The 12,372-nt window shown below is 31.2% G+C and overlaps 2 protein-coding genes across 2 annotated transcripts; both read left to right on the top strand.

The window, feature by feature from the left end:
• The first annotated feature begins 235 nt into the window (after positions 1 to 235).
• On the top strand, positions 236 to 4,460 carry LOC125418755 (uncharacterized). The gene is made up of 9 exons (XM_060813597.1): positions 236 to 530; positions 693 to 872; positions 1,061 to 1,136; positions 1,694 to 1,820; positions 2,024 to 2,138; positions 2,304 to 2,395; positions 2,475 to 2,544; positions 2,662 to 2,748; positions 3,208 to 4,460. Exons 1-9 carry the CDS (start codon positions 366 to 368, stop codon positions 3,301 to 3,303), a joined length of 1,008 nt encoding a protein of 335 aa, XP_060669580.1. The 5' UTR covers positions 236 to 365; the 3' UTR covers positions 3,304 to 4,460.
• Positions 4,461 to 5,708: 1,248 nt separating this feature from the next.
• Positions 5,709 to 11,966, top strand: LOC107428120 (xanthohumol 4-O-methyltransferase-like). Its single transcript, XM_060813496.1, has 4 exons — positions 5,709 to 6,406; positions 6,489 to 6,865; positions 10,181 to 10,926; positions 11,670 to 11,966. The coding sequence occupies exons 1-4, from the start codon at positions 6,147 to 6,149 to the stop codon at positions 11,964 to 11,966; spliced, it is 1,680 nt and encodes a 559-aa protein (XP_060669479.1). The 5' UTR covers positions 5,709 to 6,146.
• The last annotated feature ends 406 nt before the right edge of the window (positions 11,967 to 12,372 follow it).

The following is a 12,372-nucleotide window of genomic DNA, read 5'->3' as shown; positions in this document are numbered from 1 at the left end:
AAAAAAATTACATTACTTAACACCTTTACTCTCATTTCTAAAGGGTGATTTTTTATTTATTAAAAAAACTAATTTTTCAATTACACAGTTTACTTTTTTTTCCATTTTTATTTTGGCAGAAAATTTAGTGTAATTTGTGAAATTTTAACGTGTCTATTTAAGTGGTACAGCTTTATTGTTTAAAAAAAAAGAATAATAATAAATAAAATTATTAATTTAATATTGTGTCGTCGCTGTCCTGAAGACCGGGAGGGAGGGCACGCACGCTCGCTTTTAGGGTTCTGTTTTTTATTTGGTACCAAACTCTAACGACCTACTCAGAATTCTTCAAATTCCATCGCTATCCCCCACCTACTGTGATTCCGATGGCCGGTGCCGGAATCCACCCATACCACCAGCAATGGCCGCCGGCAGCTCAAGCTCCTCCTCCTCCGCCTCCTCCGGTCGCCGCCGGAGCTGCCGCAGCTCCTCCCCCTCACCATCCCCCTCCAATCCTCGTCGATAACCCTAATCGCCCCGCTACAGATGAGGTATTTTCTGATCGGCTCAATGCTATCTGGATTTACAGAGATTTTGGCTTTTTAGAGATGAGTGGACAAGCTTCAATTTTTAATAGAAATTGACAAAAAAAAAAAAAAAAAAGAGAGATGAGATTTATGAGTGTTTTTTCTGATTTGGTGGTTTTGTTATAGGTGCGAACGATTTTCATAACTGGTCTTCCTGAGGACGTGAAAGAGAGAGAGCTTCAGAACCTGTTAAGATGGTTACCGGGATACGAGGCTTCCCAAGTGAATTTCAAAGGCGAAAAGCCTATGGGTTTCGCTCTCTTTTCTAGTGCTCAACAAGCCCTTGCTGCCAAGGATACTCTACAAGTTTGATTTTTCTTTTTTCTTTTTTTCTTTTTTAAATTCTTCTCTGGCTACCTTTTTTCTTTTTCTTGTTTTTTCTTTTCTTTTTTTTTTTTTTTTTTAATTCTTCTCTGGCTACTTCGTATTTGTTTCTGTATTATTATTATTATTATTATTTTCTTCTGAATGAATTTGGTAAATGGTTTGTACAGAATATGGTTTTCGATGCGGAATCCAAGTCAGTGCTGCACACAGAGATGGCCAAGAAAAATCTTTTCGTCAAGAGAGGTGAGAATGGGGATGCTTTTGTTCTATTTGTTGCTTTCTGCCAATGCTTTCAAGTAGATGGTAATGACTTTTGAAGAATTTAAGTTTTGAATTGTTTGATAGCCAATAAATTTTGTTTGAAAGAGAGTTGAGTATGATTGGGATTGTGGCATTATGCTCATGTATTGAGTTCATGCATGGTTGATATTGAGATTTTTTTGGCATAGTAGGGAAGAATTGTTGCAGCAATAGGACTTAAAGGAGTGTGTTTGGAGATTCTTCTTTCTCTAACTTGCTATTGCTTAGCCTTCTCCCATACTTTATGGGTTGTAAAGTGACTAGGATAGGAGATGTTTATAGACAAGTTTCTTTATGAGATGTTTTAGATTTTACTTTATGAAATGCGAGTGGTTTGCTGATGAAGCACCACGTTGTTCATATGTTGTATGGTAAAATTACCTCTGTTAGTCTAAATTTGATCTCGTTGTTGATGGTCTGAATTAGTTATGGAATATGGATAGCGAGAGTTCATGTTTGGTGGACTGTATTGCCACTTACCAGTGCGAGTTGAACTGTAGGAATAGTAGCGGATTCAAGCAGTTATGATCAAAGTAAACGCTTACGAACCGGTGGTGACTACTCGCATGCTGGCTATTCAAGTCCATCTCCTTTTCATCCTCCTGCACCTGTTTGGGGACCACATGGGTAAAACTTACTTATCTTCTTCCTTTTTCATTTCTTTCCCCACTCTCTAGAAATAGTTATCTAATGAATTAAAAAAGAAGGGCAGATGTATGATATGGAAAAAAAAAAAAAAAAAGGTTTTGTTTTTATTGGCTCTGTGAAGTATATAGTTATGACTTCTCGTGCAATATTGTATATAGTTACAACTTTGTTTATGCGGCCAGGTATATGGCTCCACCTCCTCCTCCATATGATCCATATGGAGGCTATCCTGTTCCTCCTGTACCAATGCCTGCTCCTGCTCCTTTACCAGCACCTAGCAGTTATGTACCTGTGCAGGTAACCAAATATGATATGTTTATGTTTTTGAAACAGATTTTTGAAGGTGGCCTTTTCTATCTCTGAGTGTGTTCAAATTGATTAGTTTCTTTTGTCCAATTGAGTCAAACCTCAATTGCATACTAGAATGCTCTGTTATATTTACATTTTTATCTTTTGATGCAGAACACAAAAGACAATCCACCGTGCAATACTCTATTTATTGGCAATCTGGGCGAGAACATCAATGAGGAAGAACTGAGGGGCCTGTTCAGCGTGTATGAATGTCTCATATATTTTTCCAATGTATGCTAGTTACAATTCTTATGTTTTGTTTCATAACTTTTTATCTTGCAGACAACCGGGCTTTAAGCAAATGAAAATCTTGAGACAGGAAAGGCATACTGTGTGTTTCATTGAGTTTGAAGTGAGTAATTGTCATTCAACTGCCTGTTTACTTTGGTGATTAAATTTAAGGCTCACAAGTTTGTTTCTACACCATAGCATATATAATAAAAATCAATGTTGCGCATTACTGGTGCAGGATGTGAACAGTGCTACCAATGTACACCATAATTTGCAGGGTGCGGTTATCCCCAGTTCTGGCTCTGTAGGCATGAGAATACAATATCCTTTGATCTGTTTGTTTCGCCATTTAATGTTACTTTTTTTTCTTTATGGCTTCATTATTCATGAAACTTAATCGGTATAGATTGATTATGAATTCATAAGTATTTGAATTTGTGGATCCTAATGCTGTCAAGCCCATGTCTAGTGGGTGCTGAACTAGTACTATCCACCATCTCATTTTAATATGCAGTTGTATGAAATTCAGTAAATATTTTTATATTTTAGAGTTCAGTAAATATTTTTATATTTTAGAGGACATCTGACTCTAAATATTAATGAAAAAGAAAAAGCAAAAAGAATTCTGTAATGAATTGGCTGGTTGGTCTTATTTAGTTGGTTTGTTGGTTATCTTGGAACAACACATCTATTATGAATGCTTGTTATGTGAGTGATCCAAGTAAGTCCTGAATCTTATCTTACTCAACGTTTCTTGGTTTCTCCTTGACTTGTGAATACATATTCAAAAAACCCATTTGGGAAAAGGAAGGATGGCAACCATGCAGGCATAGCTTCTGCTGTCGGTGGAACTCCGCCGCCTGCACTGACATACCAGTAGCTTGAAGGGGATGTACTCTGTTCCTTATGCTCCGACAAATACAACTACTACATGATAGGATGCATCTTGCAGCTGTTGCATGCATCCATTTCATATCAAGTCATCAGCATTCGCATCCCTCCTCATGTGAATGAATGCACATAGTGGGCATCATGAACATACCATTTTGGCCATGTTATATTAACTTACGCAAGACATGCATTTTCCAGTAATATTTCTTAATGCCTGGATTTTAGGGGCTTAAATGTTATCACTTGTAGGAGAAGTGGGTGCATTGGTCTGCAGGTTTGTTGGATTTGTGTGCTTTTCTTCCTCATTAAGTTGCTGTACATTAACACTAGGATTGCCTATCTAATAGACATATCGCTGTGTAATCTATCTTTTCTCTATTAGGTTTGATTAAACGTCTTCGGTCAACCAGTCATCTAAAGATGATTTTCGTTATTCATTTCATGGCATGGCTTTCTTATGGAAGACCTAGGATATCACTACACCATGTTTCCCATTCCATCAATCACCATTATCATTGCCATCAGCACAACATTGTACATAACTTGAGCAATCATTAGGTCATCATTTTAGTAGGAAACTGGTAATGATTTCTGAGCATTCAAGATTAGAGGAATAATTATTCCTAAAAAAAAAAAGTGGTAATGATATGGAAGACCTAGGATAGCACTACACCATGTTTTCCATTCCATCAATCACCATTATCATCACCATGAGCACAACATTATTGAGCAATCATTAGGTCATCATTTAAGTAGGAAACTGGTAATGATTTCTGAGTATTCAAGATTAGAGGAATAATTATTCCCAAAAAAAAAATGTTGGGAATTATATGCTGTGCTGATTTATATACAGGATTTCATACAAGAAAGCTTCTATTCATTTGAGGAGGTCAGGTGTTGCGGCTGCTCAAGTGAATTCTTTCATGTATTTCAAGTGAAGCTGTGTCCATTTTCTAGGGGCTTAGAGTTGAGATATTGCTAGCATACTCTTTGCAATGTCATCTTTGAGTGGAATATTGCTAGAATTTAACTACAGCTTGGATTTTAAAAGTAATGAATTTAATTAGTTTATTCTTTATGTTGGGGATTTGGGTGTAGTAATGAATATTAAAAATTAGAAAGTGAAATAATTGGATTTGATCTCAATACGCGCATAAACATTTATTATTAATTTTGATTAAGTTTTTATCAAATGGTTATATATAATGATAGTTAATTGAAATTATTTTCCAAAATATGTTTATTAGATATGTAATTTTCTTTTTTTTTTCTTTTTTGATACTCATATCAGACATGTTTTTACTATTTTCGTTTTCCAAAAAAAAATATATTTGTGAGCAAAATTACTAGATGCTACAAATTTTAAAAATACAATTTACATTTTTCATTTTTATTTTACAAAATCATTTTGAAAAACTATTTTACAAATTATTGGACAGGCCTAATGTTTTATTATTTTGTAAAAAAATTATTGGACAGGCCTAAATGTTTTACTGTATAATTTTCAAGATTAAAATCTTTTTAACTTTTTTTTTTTTAATTTTTTTTACCAGGCTTTCTATGTCGTGTAGATTTCCGAAGTAAGGTATATATAATCAAATTGTTGCTTCTTATGAATTTCTTTGTTTACTCTTTCTATTTCATTAACTTAGAATGTAAGAAACAACGGCAAATCTTTAATATATGTATCTTTATTATGGTACCCGTAAGTCAATTTTTTATCCCAGTGGGAAGCAATTATTTGACCCAAAAAAAAAAAAAAAAAAGTAAAAAGTAATGTTCTGTCGATCATGGTGGAGAAAAAGAAGCCTTTCTTTTTTCCTATACCTGGTTAATGAACTTATCTGCCTGCGTAACGTGTCTTATAATTTAGTTAAAACAAATTTCTTTTTTATGTTCTGAGGGAATTTCTACAGTCCAATCCTCTCTCCAAAGTATGGTAAAATTGGGTACCATAACCCATAAAATGAGTAACATTATTTAAAAATCGTGATATTATGCAAAATTGAATAATATTGTCATAAGTCAAGTAGCATTGTCTGTAAATTTTATGACATGAGGATTGAACCATAGCTTAACCTTATGTTCTTAAAAGATCGTTTTTATTGTTATTATTTGTCTTGAATTTTCTAGATTTCTTTCTTTGCTTTTTTTCTCACGTTTTAATATTGATCAAGATAACAGGAAAACAAAATATAAAGTGAAATTTCTTAAATGAACAATATTGATCCTTTTGGCATTTACCAACACAAAACAATTCGAATAAAATGTAATATTACCTTCTTTTTATTTATTTATTTATTTTTTTTTGGGGTTATATGAAAATATTGATTTTTTTTTTTTAATTACATCTTTGCCGCACTTGTTGTAATACTTTTATAGTTATATACAATTTATTCTTAAATGCAAATATGGAAATATGAAAGTACATTGATCTTCAGATATACAAAATGGGATACATTTATTTACAGCACAGTCTTACTTTTTACGATTATATACAATTTACCCTAGAATCTTGAAATTTATAAAAATTGGGAGTATGTAAATTTTATGCATTTAAGTCAATGTATTTATAGTTTTACTATTTATGATTATAATTATTTTCTACGGATATGCAAAAATAGGTATAAGCCTTGAATGGTTAATATAGAAAAATTATAACCAATAAATAAAAAAATTGCCTAGCTAATTATATGCATATGAGATAAGCTCAAATATATCCGTTGTACAGTGTATATAAACCAAGCTTCACTCTTTTAACTTTTTTCTCACATATTTTTTAATTTTTCATTTTATTTACAGCAGCAAAAGACTTAAAAGAAAGATAATACCATGGAAATAGCAGAAAATGATGAATCTCTGCAAGGCCAACAAATCTATGCGTTTTCAACCTCTATGGTACTGAAATGTGCTGTGGAGCTCCGCATTGCCGATATCATACACTCACAAGGTGGTCCAATCACTTCGGAGAAAATAGCTTCTGGTATTCCCGATTCACCATCTCCTAATATCTCCTACCTCGAACGAATTATGAGACTTCTAGTCCTCAAAAACATATTCATAGTTTATCATCCATTGTCTAAATGGATATTGTGGGACCCAAAGCCAAGTTTTTGTGCCCCCTCTACTATTGGGTGATAATCCCGTGAATATTGGTTCATGGCATTACCTTAGCCAATGTGTGAAAGATGGTGGGGTCGCTTTTAAAAGGGCCAATGGCTGGGATTTTTCATCATCAAATAGTGGATACTACAAGTTGTTTAATGATGACATGTCAAGCACCGTTGACATTTCGATGCGTGCGTTCTTACAAGCATACAAAGATGAGCTCAGTAGCATAGGATCAATGGTGGATGTAGGGGGTGGGACTGGAAAAGCCATGTATGAAATCGTGAAATCTCTTACATACATCATCAAAGGCATTAATTTTGATCCAGCACATGTCATTGCTACAGCATCCGCTTGTGAAGGGATCTCCCACATCGGGGGTAACATGTTCGTGGATATTCCTAGTGCTGATTCCATCCTCGTGTCGTGGCTCGTGGTAAAACGTTGGTGGACCGGACTGTATTATACTTATCGTGCGATAACATAATATTAAATAGCATTAAAATATTTATAAAATAATTTTTTTAATCATATTTTATTTATTTTTTAAAATAATATTATACTATAAAATATAATTTTATATTCAAATTTAACTATTCATTTAAATAGTTTGAAATTTTCAAATCTTTATTTTATATCAAAACATAAATACTATGATGAAATATATATTGTTTAAAATCATTTTTAAGCTCTTTAAAATACAAAACATTTAAACATGTTTAAAATTATGTAATTTTCAATTCGTTTTTTCAAAATCAATTATTTTTCTAAAAAAATAAAATATCAAATCAATTATCAAAATATTTTAATACTAATATTCACAAATTCATTATAACTTGAAATCATTAAAAATCTTATTAAAAATCACATGAAATGGTAATATATATATATATATATATGTGTGTGTGTGTGTGTGTGTGTGTGTGTGTGTGTGTGTGTGTGTGTGTGTGTGTGTGTGTGTGTGTGTGTGTGAAAACCAATATTACTATATGTATAAAATAAACAATTAGATCAAACCACATATATATATAAAATATCTAAATCACATATATATTATACTAGTATGCCCAAAAACTATTTAAAAATATAACCACTTACATGTTGATATTCACTCATATTCCCTGCAAGGTCACCTCCAGACTCATTACAGGATCCTGTAATATAATAAAATATTTTTTAAGCTTTAACAAGTAAACAATAAACATTGGTGCGAACCATGCCCAAAAACTACTTAAAAATATAACCACTTACATGTTGATATTCACTCATATTCCCTGCAAGGTCACCTCCAGACTCATTATAGGATCCTGTAATATAATAAAATATTTTTCAAGCTCTAACAAGTAAACAATAAACATTGGTGCGAACCATATGCCTTAAAATAATTATACAACTACAAAATTATATATATTGGATACCAAGTGGTCCAATTATATGATGATCCTTACGATCTAATACTCAAAATTGAGATTTTTTACCTGAAAGTCAATTATATTAAATTGGACATTCTATTGGGTTTTAATATCTAATTACACTAATCCAATTTTAATTTGATTCAAATTGATCAATTTTTATCCAAACACAGTTGAAATTTACATAGTATTTTAACTAATTGACCCAAAAAATAAACAAATTATCAAACGACAATCAAAATTTACATATTTTATATAAACGGAAAGCTTGTGAAATGGGTAATAAGAATTTAAGCTCACCTTGATCCAAAAATGTCGCTCATGGTCAAAAAATTCAGCCAAATATTTTGTTAATATATCTCTTAAACAGTGAAGAATTTTGACAAATGAAAGCTATATTTGAGCTAAGAGAGTTCAAAAATGGTAGACAAGGGGTATGAGTTGCGTAGAATGGTCGTAAAACAGCCAACCCATTGAGAAACCCACAACTTGCCATCGTTGGCTTTAGACTATTGATTTCGGCTCATCTGCTGGCCAACTGGCTAATAAATTTATGATTGAGGCTGTCTCAAAGTGGACTTTCATAGTGATGGTGCGTGTGATGTTGTGGTGGCTGAAACAGGAAAAAGTGGCAATGACTTGTTTGGTGTTTAAATGTGTTTGGATCAATCCTATTCGGGTCATTGGATTTAGGGAGAGAATTCTCAGGTTTAGAAAAACTAATATTTTGAAATTTATTCATTGTTGAACATGTTTTTCAACACTTATATAGGGTTTTGGATCACTAGTAGATATACATCTGGATTGATTTGGATATCGATATATTATTGATGTTCAAAATTTCTTAGACTAGTAACTTTTCAATTGTAGCTCGAAATTTGACGTGTTGCTAGTTTGTGAACTCATATTAACTATTTTACATAACGGCATATCAATTAAACTAAAATATTGACCATATAAAATGTCAAACCTAAGATCTACAAATGATTGAGTTAGTCACTCGGTCAAAGTTTTAAAATTTCGGACTTTTTTTCATATGGATATTACATAAAATGTCACAAATCTAGAGTTCCAACAACTTAAACCAAAGTTAAAGACTTGAAACTAGTTAAGCCACTCACACCAACTTTTTATTGAACACTGTTATGCAAGCATGTTATAAAAACTCAAAAATACATATTTTAGCCACTCACATAAACCTTTTTAAAAAAAAAAGAAAAAGAAAAAGAAAAGAAATATAATAGCTTCTTCATCATCATCATTATCATAATTATCATCATGATCGTTATTATTATTATTTATCTAGAATCCTCTAGTTTTCTTTCTTTACTTTTTTCTCACTTTTGAATATTGATTAAGATAATTGGAAATATAATGTGAAATTTCTTAAATAAACAATATTGATCCTTTTGGCATTTAACAACCAAAAGTACAATGGATTTTTGACACAATTGGTATACAATCTAATATTACCTTCTTCTTTTTTGTTATATGTAATTTACTCTTAAAATATTAATGAATTTTTAATGAATTTGCCGCAATTGTTGTATTACTTTTATTGTTATATACAATTTATTCTTAAATGAAAATATGGAAATATGAGAGTGTTGAAAAATGATGCACATTTTTTACCCTTAGCATCCAAATAGTTTAGTCTTTAGCTACATTAACATGCAAATCCACATGCATGTGCATATAATTTCCTATAAATGGCATCCCCTCCCATTTGCAATGTACAATAACAAAAACAAAAAAAAAAAACAAAAAAACAAAAGGCCAAAATTTCTTACAAAAGTGCTTGTAGTAAGGTTGAGAGTTTGATCAAATTGTAAAACTCTTTTATCTATCTATATATATATATATATTTTTTTTTTTTTCACTTGCATTTGAAAATATTTAAATACAAAAATTTCTAGCAACTTCCAAAATATTTTTCCCTTAGTTTCTAACAAAGAGTAAGTTTATTTTTAGATAAATGGGAAAAATTTATTTACAGAACAATATTACTTTTTATGATTATATGCAATTTACTCTAAAATCTTGAAATTTAGAAAAACTGGGAGTATGTAATAAATTTTACTATATCCAAAATTTTATGCATTTAAGTCAATGTACTTATAGTTTTACTTTTTTGGGTTATAATTATTCTATGTATATGCAAAAATGGTTACAAGCCTTGAATGGTTACTATAGAAAAGTTATAACCAATAAATACAAATATTACCTAGCTAATTAAAATGCGTATAAGATAAGCACAAAATATATCTGTTGTAAAGTGAATATATAACAAGCTTTATCTGTAGCAGAAAAAGACTTAAAAGAGAGATAATATCGTGGAAATGGCAGAAAATGATGAATCTCTGCAAGGCCTAGTAGAGGTTTGGCAACAAATCTATGCTTTTTCAACCTCTATGGTACTGAAATGTGCTGTGGAGCTCCGCATTGCTGATATCATACACTCACAAGGTGGTCCAATCACTTTGAAACAAATAGCTTCTGGTGTTACTGATTCACCATCTCTTAACATCTCCCACCTTGAACGTGTTATGAGACTATTAGTCCTCAAAAACATCTTCACCGTTCATCATCCATCTGACGGTGGAGAGACATTATATGGACCCACAAATTTATCTAGATGGATGTTGTGGGACTCAAAACCAAGTTTTGTGCCCCTTCTACTATTGGGTAATAATCCCGTGAATATTGGTTCATGGCATTACCTTAGCCAATGTGTGAAAGATGGTGGGGTCGCCTTTAAGAAGGCCAATGGCTGTGATGTTTGGGATTTTGCATCATCTGACAGTGGATACAACAAGTTGTTCAACGATGCCATGTCAAGCACCGTTGACATTTTGATGGGTGTGTTCTTACCAGCATACAAAGATGAGCTTAGTAGCATAGGATCTTTGGTGGATGTAGGAGGTGGGACCGGAAAAGCTATCCATGAGATTGTGAAATCTCATCCGCATATCAAAGGCATTAATTTTGATTTGCCACATGTCATTGCCACAGCACCCGCTTACGAAGGGATCTCCCACATCGGAGGTAGCATGTTTGAGGATATACCTAAGGCAGATGCAATTTTCATCAAGGTAATGACACCTTTGATTCTATTTGAATTAATTACCATAACAAAAAGCTATTTAGCTTGTTAAGTTTAAAATTAATTGTACCCTAAAATTATGTATCTGGATCATATTGCATACTTAACCCTCTAATTTAACATATTCCATATTGAATTCCTAATTTATATTTTGTTTCATGTTAGTCCAACTTTTAAATTGACTAATAAAAAATTAAAAAATTAAAAAAATTAATTAGTTTTTTTTTAATTTACAAACAAAATGAGAAAAAGTTGATTAATTAATGGATGAGAAAACTAATCAAAATTTTCAATTTTTAAATTTTATATTGGTTAATTTTGTATTAATTTGGAAATTATATTAATATTAAACAAATTGTAAATCAAAATTCTGATATGAAACATTTATCAAGTGACTAATGTACAATCTGATCAAAATAAAGGTTATTAAGATGCAATTAACTCATATTTTTATATAGGCAATTATTCCATTTAGAATGGATTTTTTTTTTTTTAAACAGATCATCTTCATAGTTAAATTTTTTCTTATGGAACTAAATATATACTTTTTATCTTAAAAAATAATGACATTACCATAATTAGTTCACTTCCAAAGGATTGATTAGACTGGTTTAAAAAGCATGATTATTTGTAAAACATTTTTATTAAATATGTTGCTATATAAATGGATCCGTTGTATTGTATGTATTAATAAAATCTGACGATATATAGAATTATATATTTGCAATGCAGGATATGCTACATGATTGGAACGATGAAAAATGTGTGGAAATTTTGAAAAATTGTCGCAAAGCAATACCAGAAAAAATTGGAAAAATTATTATTGTGGAAAATGTTATTGGGATAAACGAGAAAGACATATTTGAGGAAATACGCATAATGTTAGATTTAACAATGATGACACTTACTACTGGAAAAGAGAGAACGATTAAGGAATGGAAGAAATTGTTAGAAGAAGGAGGTTTTCCTCGATACAACTTCATCAAAATTCCTGCTAGACAATCTATTATCGAGGCCTATCCCATATGATTGAAAACATTTTAATTTTTAATTATTTGTGCACTAGTTGTATTACTTTTGTTATGAATATATGAATTCTACTCATAAATGAAGTTAATTATTTGATATTATGATTTCAATAATACACATTGAATTGTGATCCTGTATGAAATTCTAACCAATTTAAACATAATGACTTTTTTGAGCAAGAATTTCAACATAATTACTTGAATTTACCCAAAAAAAAAAAAACTTGAATTTTGTAAGCTTAATTATTATTTTTATGTTTGCTTTTCATAAAGAAGAAAAATTACACTCTAATACCCTTTGTAATTGCATTTTCTCATTTAGGGGTACATTAATATATTAAATTGAACCCAATCATTATTCATAATAATAATAATAATAATAATAATAATTACATTGCCTAAAATTA

Source organism: Ziziphus jujuba, chromosome 12 (assembly GCF_031755915.1).
Source record: "Ziziphus jujuba cultivar Dongzao chromosome 12, ASM3175591v1".
Classification (NCBI taxonomy): Eukaryota; Viridiplantae; Streptophyta; class Magnoliopsida; order Rosales; family Rhamnaceae; genus Ziziphus; species Ziziphus jujuba.
The sequence above is the reverse complement of the archived record's forward strand: the minus strand, read 5'-3'. Positions and strand labels throughout refer to the sequence as shown.

Coding starts and splice junctions, on each gene's coding strand:
- LOC107428120 (XM_060813496.1), top strand. CDS start 6,147: ATGGAAATAGCAGAAAATGATGAATCTCTGCAAGGCCAACAAATCTAT. Junction 6,407..6,488: donor CCATTGTCTAAATGGATATT/GTGGGACCCAAA, acceptor GCATTACCTTAG/CCAATGTGTGAAAGATGGTG. Junction 6,866..10,180: donor GTCGTGGCTCGTGGTAAAAC/GTTGGTGGACCG, acceptor TGGAAATGGCAG/AAAATGATGAATCTCTGCAA.
- LOC125418755 (XM_060813597.1), top strand. CDS start 366: ATGGCCGGTGCCGGAATCCACCCATACCACCAGCAATGGCCGCCGGCA. Junction 1,137..1,693: donor AAATCTTTTCGTCAAGAGAG/GTGAGAATGGGG, acceptor GTTGAACTGTAG/GAATAGTAGCGGATTCAAGC. Junction 1,821..2,023: donor CCTGTTTGGGGACCACATGG/GTAAAACTTACT, acceptor TTATGCGGCCAG/GTATATGGCTCCACCTCCTC.